At 43.4% G+C, this 14,942-nt stretch overlaps 1 protein-coding gene across 4 annotated transcripts in view; it reads left to right on the top strand.

Annotated features, from left to right (window-relative positions):
- The window catches only part of GRIA1 (glutamate ionotropic receptor AMPA type subunit 1), a 299,786-nt gene extending 285,573 nt beyond the window's left edge, over positions 1–14,213 (top strand). For all 4 annotated transcript variants that reach the window (XM_047860502.1, XM_047860492.1, XM_047860474.1 and 1 more), the window contains 2 exons: positions 6,198–6,332; positions 14,013–14,213. In XM_047860502.1, coding sequence (XP_047716458.1) covers positions 6,198–6,332; positions 14,013–14,213 — 336 coding nt within the window. The remainder of the gene's footprint in view (positions 1–6,197; positions 6,333–14,012) is intronic.
- Positions 14,214–14,942: the final 729 nt, after the last annotated feature.

Raw genomic sequence — 14,942 nt, 5'->3', positions numbered from 1 at the left:
GATGCCATTTGGCTTGCAGATTCAAAGACCATTGCTCCCCAAGTGGGGCTCTCCATCCAGGTTCAAGTGTGAATTTGAGATAGGTTTAAGGAAAATAGTCTCACAGTCCAAAGGCATTTCCTCTATCACAAATCACAGGCTTTGGAGCTGGAAGAGAACCTAGAGAGGATTTAATGCCGCCTTGCCAAAACTTCAAGCATTCACATACCACCTGTGTTATTATTAACTTTGTATGTTTCTTTAAATCTACTACCTTTGTTACTATTTTAATTTGGTTCATATAAAAAGTAGCAGCAGTACTATCATAAATAGAAAATCAACATTTCTTGCAAAAAATAAAAGACAATCACAAAAATAAATATGATGACGACAACAACAACAAATTTTATTACACTTACTGGTGCAACTGAAGTCCGATCTGTCTTGAAAAGGGAAAGGAGCAAATGATAGAAAAGTATTAAGCTGAACAGCACCAAACTGGGACTTTCTTATTGGCTTAGTCAGAAAGATTCAAAGAGAATAATATCCTTACTTTGTGGTCAGTGTCACTTAGTTCTGTGTATCGTCTAATGCCATCTCCCATACCAACCAGAGGTGGACAACACTCACTTAGTGACTCCCCGATTGCCCAGTGACTCAGCGACAAACCTGGGGAAGAAGTCAGCTTAGGTTCCTTGCCCGCCAGCCACACCTCTTCCCACTATGCCACACTGCCCCACCACCAGTAGGGTAAATCCATCCACTTTGGATGTACTCACCTTCCCATGCTTACCCTCAGCAAGGCCTAGAAGGCAAAAGATACAAACTGCCAGCTCTGTCCTTGCACTGTGTGCAAGCTCCTATCCATGCCCCCTCACATAAAGAGCACTGGTCACCTGGAAAGACCTGGGAATCATACAGTGATGCTCTGCTCCACTCACTTCCTCAACCTACACTCTATAGGCTCCTGCACTAAAGACACCCCCAAGAGGCATTGTAAGAAAGACACGGGTGGGGGATATATCCTTGAGACAAAGAGATGTGGAAGTCATTCATCCCCCACAAACCCTGGAGGCTTCTGGCTCCAGCTAGAATCCTGTTCAGGGTCAGGGTTCCCAGCCTCTGTAAGGCAGAACAGACAGTGGCCTAGAGAGAACCAGTGACTTCAGGGTGAATCTCCTAGGAGTTATGTGTGTTCCAAGATGACATGGTCAACGTACAGCAATGACCTAGATCACAGATTGAATGTGGAAACACTTTAGGTCCTCCCCAGTGCCCCTAAACCACACATCCTAGGTCTCCCACCACTGCCCTAGGAGAAGGGACTAGACACAAACAAAGATTCTTCCATTAAAACTCTTGCTTTGGGTCCACAAGCCAGGAGCACCTCGGGGGACAGCAGGATCCATTTTCTTTTGACACACAAGACCTCAGCTCTCCAATGCATATTCCACACAGATATTCTGCTCACAGTGAAGGCCTCCTACAGGGATGCCCACTTTATTCCAGACTAATGCCTATGTTTTGGAAAATACCCCCCACTATAGAAGAGGCCTCAGCTTCAGCTAGCTGGGTTCCCCTCCAAGACCCATACCATCTCCTTGAGTTCTCTGCTGCAGTTTTGTTTCAAGTCAGGATGTTCTGTGGTGCATTGTACAGCAGCCAGTCCCTGAGCACACACTGCTGACAAGAGCCGCCCCCACAACCCTTACTTTCACAGCATTTGCCTTGCCAATTATTAGTACAATGGGCCGATTCTCATCCTGTGTTGCTCTTGGGGAAAATATGCAGGCTGGGGAACTGGCCTAGATTGGAAATGGAAACAGCAGAAGTTGCCAATTAACGTGAGTTCCTTTTTTGCATCCCCTAAAGAAGTTAGTCTCTAGGGAGAATTTATAAGAGGCTCAATGATCTCAGGCCCTCTAGGAACTCCTCAGATGCCCCAAATCTCTTGGGGTTGGGGTGAGTGTCAAAGGTCACTTCATCTAACTATCTAGTGCTCGAATCCCTTAGATGACCCCATCAGTTTTTTCCTGAATGCATCTATGTTTGGCGTACTCACCACCATCCATGGCAAAACATTCCACATTTGGACAGCTCTACTGAATCAAAAGATCTTCCTTAGTTGAATCAAATCCACCTCCCCGTAGCTTCCTCACTTTGGTCCTAGCTAGTAAGTGAGCCTAGCCAACTACTGAGTCTCTATTCCTAGGAAATAATCAACCACTCGGGAAAATGGCTCATGGGCTAAAAATCCAAGTTCTGGAAAAGCACAAGTGAAAGCCTATTATAGCAGGAAGGCTAATAGGTAGGAAATGGGTTGGACTTCTCTCTAGACCCTGAAAGGCAAGTCAGGTCACACATTCAGCATGTGAAACAATTGAAGGCAGCCCCTAAAAGTCCAAATGTACAGACATCAGAAAATGTGTGGAATTCCTATGGAATGGAAAGAAGAGCAGGAGCTGGAGGCTTTGCTTTGTAGGAGTTCACACTCTTAACAGGAAGGTAAGAAGCAGTTGGAGAAACCTGAAGGTCCAGACTTAGCAGGCCTTGGATGATGGGCACCACCAGTCTCTATGGAAGGGAATGGTCCTATGGCCAAAGGCTTTGGCTTCTCCTTGGAACTTTCTACTTAAGCCATTAAAAAAAAGCTTCAAGTCCCTCCTGCTCAGGCCTGGCTCAAACCTCTTCATGAAGACTTAAGCCAGCCCCATATTCTTGGACGGGATGTTGGCTCAGAAACACAGAGGGAGTCTGGGACAGTCCCCCATTATGTGGGAAGAGCAAGAAAAAATGTGAAAATTAAAACCTCTCCCTTCCACATGAGGGAGGCGACAATTCAAGACAACAGGTTAAGGGGGATGGATGAAGGGGGGGTGCTCATCACCATGACAACAAGCCCAACAATTCTGAAAGATGGATTTTTTTGGGTTTTCTTTTCACCTGTCATTCTTCTCAGTGCTGTCACTCTCTTCCCTCCCTCCTGGCAGAAGACAAGTTGTGACTTTTTCACTCCCACCAACAAGCTGCCTGGCTTTTGGGAGTACAGCTGCTATGGGATGGGAGGAGAATGGAGTCCCCCAGAAGGGTGCTCAAAAGACTCAGGTTCTAGCTTTTCTCTCTCCCTGGTCATATCTGGGAAGCTTGTAGCTTTCCCAGGAAACATGAACACAGCTGTTCATACATAAGCCCATGAAGAAACACATCCTCTTGTATGGAGGAATCAGAGCTCTGGTCTGATTAAAAGTGGATTTTTAACCCTGCTCCTGGATATCCCATCATATTCCCAGAGTGAGTCAAAGAGAGTCATTAAAGGCAACTGAACAGAAGACCGCGGCCTCGGGCCTCCTTTGAAAGAACTAAAGTTGGTGTGATCAAAAAGCAAATGGTACACATAAGGGAGATCATAAAACCTTGCCTAAATGTAAACTCCCCAAATTTGCGAGCTAAGAAAATAGCAACACCAGCCTTTCATTCCACACCCTATCAAATTATGCCAGATTAGACAGTCGTGCTACATCTAAGTTTGCTTCCTAATACAGGTAGGGAAAGGTCCCAGGTGCCCCCTTGATTCCAGAAGTCTTTCCCTCACCCCCTGTGTTGACATAAGAAGAGGATGAGTGGCACTCTCTGTCCTGCAAGAGGTGGAACTCCCCATACCACGTGGCTACCCTCTCTGTTTGTATGGGATGTGTCCTCCAACACACATTGCGGTCTTTGTAGGCCAGAGACCTCCTTCAGAAGTGAAAGATGCTCTCCACCTCCAGACATAGTCAAGTGCTCAGCCACTGAATGTTTCTTCTTCTGCCATTACATACAATATGCCCTTTATCCCTACTTTCATATGAAGATCTCATCCTGCTTCCTTCCCAGGTATACCAGAAATAGACACCCCACCCTCTATGGCCAAGGAGGTAGATGCCCTCTTAGGGTTTCTTGAAGAGAGTGACCAAAAAAAAAAAAAAAAAAAAAAAAAAAGGATGCCCACTACTCCCTTATCCTTGAAGACAATCGTCAACCAAGGTGAACTTGAAAAGACCATGAGGAAGAAAACACAAAGTGTTGGTGACCAAGGAGGCAAGGTGCACTTCAGCTGTTGAAAGGCTGATTAGCATGTGAAGCCAACAGGACTTCTTTCTTTCCTCCCAGCTTCCTGCGCACCACCTTCCCCCAGGCCTGTTCCTCATCCACTCCCTCTGAGCATCACTGTCAACCACTCTTTTTTAAGGTGTGAACTGATGACACATTAACATGCCTCCCCACCTTACCCTTAGCCCCGTCTATACAGAAAAGTTGGTTTGGTTTAAAAAAAAAAAAAATTTCCCCCCACACAGACGAGTTTTATAGGAACTTCTACTGACCATAAATCCTGGTCTCTGAAACAGAATTACAGACCTCCTGAATGACAAACAGGGAGACATTTTGAGTGTTCTGAAAAACCACACCAAGTGGGGATTTACTTGTCTAGCCAACTCTTGAACCAAGCATTTTGGGCATATCCCTTATCAGGCTATTATACCAGAGCAGGAGACATTCTACCTCTTGGAAGAATCATTTCCACTGCTTCCACAGCCAAAATATGCCTTGCCAAGTGTAACCCATATTCAAGAGCCATCTGCTTTAGCAATACAGGAAGCCACCAAAGGGGTGTGCTTTAGATAATCCTACAGCTCTGCTAGCTAGTGCTGCTTCTGGGGAGGGAAGGCATGCTCCTATTTGCCAGCTGCAGTCCCCAAGCTCAGCCCTGCTGAATCCTGTACAATGCACCAAGTGGAACTAGGGCAGAGCCCACTGACTTAGTCCATAGCAAACTCCTTTCCACATGTCCAGATCTTAATAGGCAGATGTCCAAGGAGTCCCTAGGGCAAGACAGTTCACCTTTTGTTTGGCTTGCCTCCATCCCCACCTGAAAAAGAATACATACAGAGACATAAAAGCTATATCCTATCCATTGTTACCAACTAACCAACCATGGTGTGTACCTGTGCCAGCTGAAGTGTGCATTTCATTTTAATTCAATGAGAAACTTGTTGTACATGAGCAAACAATATAAACGAAGATGTTAGAGCCACCATGACATCTAAGAATGAGTATTCTTTGAAGATTTAAAGACGTTCACTTGCCTGTGTCAAAATCTTGACTGAGCACTTTCAGCCTCTCTCTGAGCTATAACTCTCACCCTGACCACCAGTTTCCTTTGGTCTCCAAAGGAGTCCTTTGGTCTCCAAAGGAAACTGGTCCCCAGTTTCCTCAGTCCGACAGTTTGAACCTGACTGGAGGTGACAGAATGCAGGGACAGTCTCACCAGACTGATGGCCTTTCTCAGGCCCCACAAAGTGAGCTCTGTCTACCCACTACTGGACATGGGTACTTATCCCCCAGCCCTGGGAATTAGTGTGTTCCATGACTTTGTTCATCCAGAACCAGTATAAGATCTTTTACTGTAGGCACCAGAGATTTCTAAATTCAGCTACCTGAGTCTGCCTACGATGTCTTTTAGCAAGCACCTCCAACAGAAAAATGACACCAATTAAACATAATTACTAGGATTTAATAGAGCCATTTTCTATCCAAGTGCCTTTTTACTATTCTAAGACCCCCCCCCCACTGTTTTCTTTTTTCCCTAGATTGGGACTCAGATAAGTAAGTTAAAAGTACACATTGATTGGTCTTTATTACGTGTGCAATAACTCTCTTATTAAATTGAAATTAAACATACATCTAGGGAAAAGTTCACTTTAAGTGCCAACTCAGAAAAACACTCAGAGACATAAACAATAAGCAAGGCTGATGCTTTGCACAACAGAGAGGTGGGGGACAGGAACTGAACTAGAAAGGGAGGCACACATTCTCTGAAAGAATAGGGTAAGCTCAAGGATGCAGATTTTGGTAGAAGCTGCCTGAATTTCTTGTGGTGCCTCTTGCCCCAGAACAGGCATTGTGAAGGGAGGGAAACGTAATTATAAATTAAATATAATCAGGGATGCTTTGGGATATTGTCACACACACACACACACACACACACACACACACACCCCTTTTTCCTAGGAATATTTAGCACTCTATCAATGAATAAAAAGCCTCTCCGACTATTTTGAATGTTAAAAAGGGTGATGGGGTTGAGTGTATGTGTGTAAAAATGCTGTTGCTTGATTGGTCTCTAGCCTTTTGGCTCACTTTACTCTTCCCCCTGCCCCCTTCCCTCCTCCCCTTCCTAGGACAAGACAAGTGCTCTGAGCCTCAGCAATGTGGCAGGCGTGTTCTACATCCTGATTGGAGGACTTGGACTAGCCATGCTGGTTGCCTTAATCGAGTTCTGCTACAAATCCCGTAGCGAATCCAAGCGGATGAAGGTGGCATCGTCTTCCCAGGCCTTTTTCCTACCCTATTTTGTGATACAGCTGGGTTTCCTGGGAGTGTCTGTGCTAGAAAGGGTGGAGAGTGAAACAAGGTTGAAGTTAGCTCTGGGCAGGGGCCCAGAAAGCTCCGATGGGAAAGGTGATGGGAAAGGAGACAGCTATGAGAAAGGAAGGGAGATGGGATGTGTCAGGGTCAACATAAGGCCTGGGAAACAACTGTACCAGCCAGAGATGGGGTGGTGAGATTAAAAGTTAGGAGTTTAAGTGGACAGTCAACACAATGTGAGGCAAGAGTGGTTGCTGCAAAAGTAGATTCTCTCTGAGTTTTCATTAACAGAAGTGTAGTTCTCAAAATACAGGAGAGGGTGTCTACCCTCTGTAAGATAGATAATCTTGCCACGCTTGGTGAGTTAGGTCTTTTCTTAGTTACTCTACTGTGAGATGGACTTTGGCAAAGAGAATCATGCACAAAAGAGCAGCAAGTTAGCTAGATGACCCTATTTGCTGAAGGCAAATAGCCGGAAAAGAGAATTGTGGAGGATATGAGAGCTGTCTATAAAAACGTGAAGACTTTGTAGGTGGGAAAAAAATAGACGAGTTCTGTGGGGTCCCAAAGTGTACAATACGAACTAATTACTAAAAGCTATGGAGAACAGAGGTTAACACAGTGAGATCTAATGTTCTTTCAGAGCTACTGGGAAAGGAAATGGACTATCCCAATAAGTAGCAAGCCTCCCATCACTGGAGGTATACAAGTAGAGGCCAAGTAACTCTGGGGGAGGATATAGGTTCAAATACTCAAAGGGAGTTTGGATTAAATAACCTTCAAGACCCCTCACATTTCATGATTTAGCTTCAATAAGAAAATATTTATGCAAGTGTTAATTATATAGGCAACACCATGAGCAAGATACCATAATGAGACACAGAGGTTGGAGATACAATCTGTAACCTTCAACAACAAAAAATTGCACAGCAAAATTACTCAGTGAAGCAACTTATAGATATGAAGGCCTATAGGAATACAGAGGAGGCATAAATTAGAGAAGGCTTCCAGGAAGAGGCAAAAATTAAGAGGAAGGACAAGTGGGATTCAGACCAACAAAAGTGGAGGGAAATGCAGTCACTGAGCAATGTACCCTAGGCTGTTACGTTGGTTTGACCAGACTAAGAAGATTCATTGGTAGGATTTGCTCCCCTAGAATGTGCCCTGAGAAGCCTATATAACCTCAGTATATACCCACTGTTGAATCACGACCATAGCCTCTTGCCTAGCCACTCTCAGCCTTGGGGCAACAGCCCTACACATATCTCCAGGGTCGCTCTTGGAGAAGACATTGCTGGACATTTGCTTCCCCTGTTTGGAAACTCTGTATTCAGTTCTGTACACAGAGAGTGGGAGTTGGAGGAGGAGGGCCTTCTGTCCTGGCATTCAGACCTTCTGTCCTGGCATTCAGCATTTCCACATCATGGTTCCAGCCTACTTTCCCCTCCCAAGCAATCTGCTCTTACATACTCCGTACTCTAGCCACCCACCTTGTGCTTCCCACCCATGTGCCTTAATGCAGGCTAATCTCTCTCCCCATCTTCTGCCCATAGGACCCATTTAAAAGGCAATGTAACCAAGATACAATAACAAGGAACAATTAAGGGATGGTAGTATGATGGTATTTAGCCAGCGGACCTAGGAACACCTCATTCCTACCCTTAACCAGCTCACCCACACCAGGTCTTCTCAGAAAGGACAAAGCAGGGCAAAAGCATGGGCCTCAGACCTTAAACCCAGGGTAGACCTCCAAAGAGCTTGACAAGCACAATAAGGTCTCCTAGAACCTAAACAAAGATTTCTTTGCCTATTCCACCCAAACATAAGCCCAAAAATTCTCCAAAGTGAGGAAATCCCACTCTGGAGGCAGAGGAGAACAGAAAAAAAGCTAGGTGAACTACAACCTTTATAACACCCCAAAACCTTCCATGTGAGCTATGACCCAAACCAAGGGTTCAAGATTGGCCTGCTACATATCGCAGGATCTCCTTCTCACTGGTCCCCGAGAGCACAGTGCAGTGTGGTGGCCTAAAGCACAGGCTCTAGAGACTGTCTGAGCATAGATTCTGCCTGCTCTATTTGCCAACTGTGTCATCTGGGACAAGCTCCAGTAGCTCTCTGATCCTCATTTTCTATAGAATGGGGCTAGTGGTAGGACATATCTCATAAAATTATTGTGAGCATTGTGTGATAAATGGACATAAAGGGATTGTCAAAATTCCTGGGTCATAATAAGCTCTCAATAAATAACAATACTCACACTGATAACTACTATTTATAATAATAATTATTTTTCCCATTAGTGATCAGCCCTTTTTAATCAGTCTTTTTAAGACTTTAATCAGTCTTTTTAAGACTTTCCTTTTACTGCCCCTACTTATGTGTCCTAGGTTTTTTGAGCTATATAGATTGTGAGTTCTTTAAGGTAAGAAGTATGTCTAATTTCTCTTTGGACATTCCACACACATAGGATAATTATCAGTAAAATTATGTAGAATTGTCCCCAGAAGAGAAAAACTCTTGAAGGATGAAGTGATGCATGGGGGAGAGCTGCTATTTGGGTAAACAAATACGACCATCAAAACCACCCAGGCTGGAAGCACAAACATCATCATCCAAGGTGGTTCTGGCCCCATCTTTTTGTGTTCATAAAATCACATGAGAGCAGGCATCCATCAAGCAGGAACTGCTTGGACCTCTGACCCTTCCCATGGGATTACCATGTCCCAATAATCATGGTCAGTGCCAGGTAACAGTACCAGGGTGGTTAAAGACTGGGATCCTCTTAAAACTAGACAGTTGGCTTTCACCACTGAAATCACAACATTCAGGTTAAGACAAGAATCCTTAGAAGAGGCCACTGAGTCATGCCATAACTTGTTGGGGGACATTCGCACCCTTTCCTTTACAAAGATGTCAAATTTCTCAGAAGCCAACATCAGGATCTCTTAGACTCATTCATCAGAATCTTTCACCACAATATTTTATAATTAATTCCATTGTTCGACACAACTTCTGCCCAACTCATCAAGGTTCCTAATAGATGTTTTAATCTTCCAACTGCAGAGAAGATACTTTTACTGTCTTTCTTAATCAACCCAGCCCTTCAGTTCTGAAGCCCCACCAACTTCTCTCTTATCCAAAGGAGAAAAGTAGAACACTATCAACCTGCCTCTCAGATGCATTCACAACTTGATAGTTTTCTTTATTATTCTGTAATTAGCCTTCCCCAGAGGCAGTTAGCTCTTTACAGACATGTTAACAGTGTCACAGGCCGTTGGTGAGAAACTTCCTTCCTGTTCCTTTCCTTGATCACTGTGTTTGGCCAACTTTTAAGATCTTGAGCCCCTAAACATAGTTGAGGGCCAACCCCCAATTTCTCAACCATGGTCAAAGAGCCTTTCCCCACTGTGCAAAGAAGAGATAAGAAGAAAAGGAAGGGGGTAGAGAAGGAAAGAAGAAGAAAAGAAGGGAAGATGACATCTTTTTAGTAACTTCCATGTTCAAAGTACTTTATATACATTTTCATTAACCCTGTAATGTGCTGTGCTTACAATTCTTCAGATGAAGAAATAGGGATTCAAAGAAGCTTAAGTAGTTTGTCCTAGTAAGGTCACACAAGCTAGGAGCTGGAAAAACAGGAATTAGACTTCCAATGCAGGAAAAGATCATTCTGAGTACCTACGATGTGTGTCCTCAAGTGGCAGCCACAGTACATAGACAATTAAGATGCAGCCCTATCCTTAGGTTTTCCTGAGGTAGTTGTTGAGGCCACCCATGATTAGTAATCTATTGCTTGTGTGTTGTCGAACCCCTTTCCTTTTTGATATGTCATAGGAACAAGACACACAATAGGTGTCACAGGACAGTGGGAAATCATCCTGGAGGCATTCCTTCCACAAAGTCATACTGAGCACCACTGTATGAGGCATTGCTCAGCACTGGGGACATACTCAGGAACAAAACAGACATAGCTTCTGTTCTCAAGAAGCTACAAGTAATGGGAAGACAGAAAGTAAATAGATACTTACATGTTCAGTGAGTGTTTGAAGAAAAATGCTGGACTGTCAAGTCCTGTTGAGGGAATGAGGGCTGGGACAGATCAGAGAGGTTCCCCTGAGAAACTGGTATCTAGCAGACTTGAAGTATGGAAGGAATTAACCAGGGGAAAAGCATTGCCTGCAAAGGATGCACATGTGTGAGACACCCAAAGATTAGAACTTATGCCCAGAAATAGGAAGAAGTCCACACTCACCAGAGCATAAGAAGACTTCAGGAAGAAGAGAACACATGAGAGGTGGGGACTCAGAAAGGGATTTCTGACAACCACACTATTTGAGTAAGATTTAAGTGGTCATATAGTTGCAAAGATACATAACCTAAGACACGCTCCAGATTGAAGTCTCAGATCCCCTTTCCTCTGCCTGGAGAAACAGACCAAAACTGAGTCCTTCACTGACATTAAAGACAACCAGGGTCTGTATTATTGCCCATATTTCTCCCTGTGGAAAACAATTGTATGTGGCAATACTGACATGAACTGTATTTAAGCCACAGCAGCTGAAGCTTTACATGTTTGCCTAGAATTATCAAGCAGCTGAGAGACTTGGTAACACAGGGGTGTGTCCTCCACAGCAGGCAGTCACTCCGGCTCTTAGCACACATGCTAGTAGGAGGTCATCACTGAGGTTTGAGCTTTTATTAGGATGTTCTAGGATGTGCAGAGTCTGGGAAGACTTTTCTTAGAAAAGCAAGTAGCTGGTGAGTTTGGATGTAAACACTGTTAGAGAAATGAGTCTCTCAAGAGTTAACCTGGGGGTGCTGGAGGTTGGACTTTTAACTCACACTTTTCTCCCTGGGTATCAGCTTCAAAAACAACTGTAAGGATGAACTTTAAGAATGGCTGGTATGTCAAGGATGGACGAGGGAGAACTTCATTTCCTAGAGGCAAGGGGAAGAAGGACATCAGCTTACGATAGCCTAGCTACAGAGGGTACAGTTAGAAGGTCATCCACTTTGACACTAGGTGACAGATAACTACAACCTTAAGTCAGTTGGTCCGAAGTCCTCACTTTCTCTATAAAGTGAAGGATATAAACTAGATGTGTGTATTTCAACCTTGCTTGCACATTAGAATCACCTGAGGAGTTTTTAAAAGCCCAGATGTCCAAGCCATGCATCACACCTAGTAAGTCAACATCTTTGAGGGTATATCTGAGGCATCAGTGCTTTTCCCCCCAAAACTCCCCAGATAACTCCATTGTGCAGTCAAATTTGAGAACTAATGATCTAGTCATTTGTAGTATTGCTTTCCACTCCAAAGTTTTGACTCCATTCATCTGTTCTCCTGAGATCCCATAAGTGTCTTAGAAAAGAAGCCGGTAAGCAGGTAGCACTCACTGTCAATAGGATTATGGAGTTATTGACCTTGGAGAAGCCCTTAACTTCCAAGAAAACCATTTCTGAGTGGTGTGAACATGGAGGGTTTTAGCTACATGCCTAGCTAAGTTATCTCAGACTTTGGTAGGCACCAATATTTACTATGCCACCAATCTTCTCCTTTAAGATAAATTCATCAAGTATCACCAACTTCAATAGAATATTATGGGAATATGTGAGACTTTTTTAGAAACAAAGCCCAGGATTATCTGTGTGAACTTTAAACTTTATTTTTTAATTAAAGGGATGTGGTAGAGAAAAATCATAAAAGATAAACATCCAAAGTTAATCCATAGAATGTTTCCTCATTCCCATATACACAAATAAGCATAAGTGAGAATAAGTAACCATTAATTCCTTGGGTTTTCTTTTCACATTTCACCCATAGAGCATCACAGTAGTTTTTATTTGGCCTTCACTTAGAAGAATGCAATCCAGGGCACATTTCCTCTTGAGTGGAGGACAATCAAGGCAGAATATAAATAAATCAAGTCCGGAGGCTTGAGGAGGAGGCAGAACCAGTGTGGGTAGAGCATCCTTTGGGGCAAATCTGTCTGAATCAGGGATTTTAAAAAGAAAGAACTCTAAAAAAAAAACACTGTCAGAATTGCTAGTAATAATACTTCCAGCATAGTATAGTACAAAGAATAAAAATTAGGTCAAACTGCTGTTTATGTCTATCTGGCCACCAGAGAGTGACTGACTTCTCTGATCACTAGGATCATGGAAATATGCAGAGAAGAAAATTCATAAACTTGTTGAGAAGGGCTCTAGGTGGTTGGATTTTGTTTTTGTTTTTTTTTTAGACAAATTTAAGGATATCTATTCAGCATCTAACTACATGCTGGGCACTATGGGAGACAGCTATAGACTGGGGGAAAAATGAACCCTGCCCTCCTCCAGACAGCTCTCTTAAAGAAGAGAAAACCCACATACCTGAAGCAGAACCATTACAAAAGCATGTGTAATGTAGGAGTACTAGGCTGAAGGGGGCAAACACTTGATGGTACAGTCTAGGATGGCTTCAAGAAGGAGGTGAGAACAGAATTGAAGGATTGGTACAATTGGTCTCAGACACCTCTCAACTCATAGACAATTCTCCTATATATGATTCCCAAGAAATCAACCCCCACCTCAAAAATTCTATGAGTATCTCTTAATAGGAAATTAAAAGTGACAAGAAGAGAGACAGGTTTGGATTTCATGTCATGAAGCTTCTTTCTCCAAAGGAACTCAGAACAGAACCCTTCTTCTTATCTAATAAGATATGGTTCTAATTCCAGGTTGTGGTCTTGAACATTCTACCTCACTCATCTGACCCTTAGGGGATCACCGGAGTCCTTTTAACATCTAGAAGTCTAATATTTTGGAAATCACAAGCTTAATAGCAATGAACTGATGTGTCAGTCTAGAAGTCAGGTTATATGTGCTGTTGGGAAGCAGCTGACCTTCAGATAATGATCTTTGGAATGCATTCTCATTTTCTTTAGCACATGCTTCTTTCCAATTACATTTTTACTATTATTCAAACAAGTCCTATATTCCCATAACACATACTACTAGAGGCAGGAAAGAATTTTTCCTAAATCAAATCAGAGGTAGTTTTAAATTTTAACTCAGCAGTAACATACTTCTTTTTTTTTTTTTAACATTTCAAATCATTTTTCACGCAGTAGCACCATTCTTGCTAACAAAAGTCTGCAGGTGCATAGATTATCACATTTTACAAACATGGAGATTTTAAAGGTTTAGAGAGGTAAGGAGATATGCACAAGGTCATACAACTAGTTGATGTCAGAACCAGAACTAAAATCCCAAGTTTCCCAAACCCCTTTCTAGAGCTTTTCCACTTGATCATGTTGCTACATTTATTACCATTAATACTACCATGGAATACTTCTATCTTTAGAAATCACAGAATATAAAAACTAGAAAGGATCTTAGTGACCACCCAGTCTAACACACCTCATTACAAAGAGAGAACAGGAGGTCCAGAGATGAGATCAGACTTGTCCAGAGCCACACAGCTGTTTTGTGAGTTCATGGGAAGCCAAGGTTAGCATTCCAGATAAGGAAAGGGGTTGGGTGGGGAGGAGAAGTGGAGTGAGATTTTAAGTCCAGCTTTGACTCATTCTCCTTACCAGTCACTGCCAAGGACCTGGGGAAGAACCCCCGGTCCTCCTGAAAAGGGTTTCTGTTTGATCCCACAGCAATCCATCAATGAAGCCATACGGACATCGACACTCCCGCGAAACAGTGGGGCAGGAACCAGCGGTGGCGGCAGTGGAGAAAACGGCCGGGTGGTCAGCCATGACTTCCCCAAGTCCATGCAGTCGATTCCCTGCATGAGCCACAGTTCAGGGATGCCCTTGGGAGCCACAGGATTGTAACTGGAGCAGATGGAGACCCCTTGGGGAGCAAGCTCAAGCTCCCCCAATTCCATACCAAGCCCTTCAGTGCCAAAAACAGTAAAATTGAAACGCAACCGCCACCAACCACCATGACCACAAGGATCAGATGATTCACCAGATTTTCCTGAAGAATTGAAAAATCATTTTGCCGTCCCTTTTCCTTTTTTGATGTTCTTCCACCCTTTTCCGTTTGCTAAGTGAGGATGATAAATAATACTGCACCGCAATAAGGGGAGAATAACCCTGTTGAACAGAGCCTGTGTCTCTGAAAATGGAGTCATAGGAACATTAATGAGGAAACTGTACTGTTTTCTTTTAATTCATTTGTTAATGTGTCTTAGTGTGTGCAAGATTTTCTTTCTTACTAATATCCATGGTTTGAAGGTTCTGTTAGGCCCCTTCCTCCTCCTGGCTTCTTATTCCCAACTCCCTACCCATGTCTCTTCAGTTTTCAGATTGGAGATTAAAGATTCGCTCCAGTTTACAAGCAAGCAAAAGGAAAAAGGCAACCTTCAAACTAATTCGCTATGGGAGCTCTCTAAGTTACCCTCCATTTCTCGACCCCAAGACATGGATGAGGATGGATGTTGTTGGAGAAGTGGACTGCCTTCCCCAGGAAGGGCACCTCCTAGACACTGATGTAGCTGAGAACATGTGCAAAAAGCAATTCAGACCAAGGGTGGTGGAGAGGACAAAGGCAGGTGTGCA

The sequence above is a fragment of the Prionailurus viverrinus genome, chromosome A1, assembly GCF_022837055.1.
Source record: "Prionailurus viverrinus isolate Anna chromosome A1, UM_Priviv_1.0, whole genome shotgun sequence".
In the NCBI taxonomy this organism is placed as follows: Eukaryota; Metazoa; Chordata; class Mammalia; order Carnivora; family Felidae; genus Prionailurus; species Prionailurus viverrinus.
This window is presented reverse-complemented; position numbering and strand designations above follow the sequence as displayed.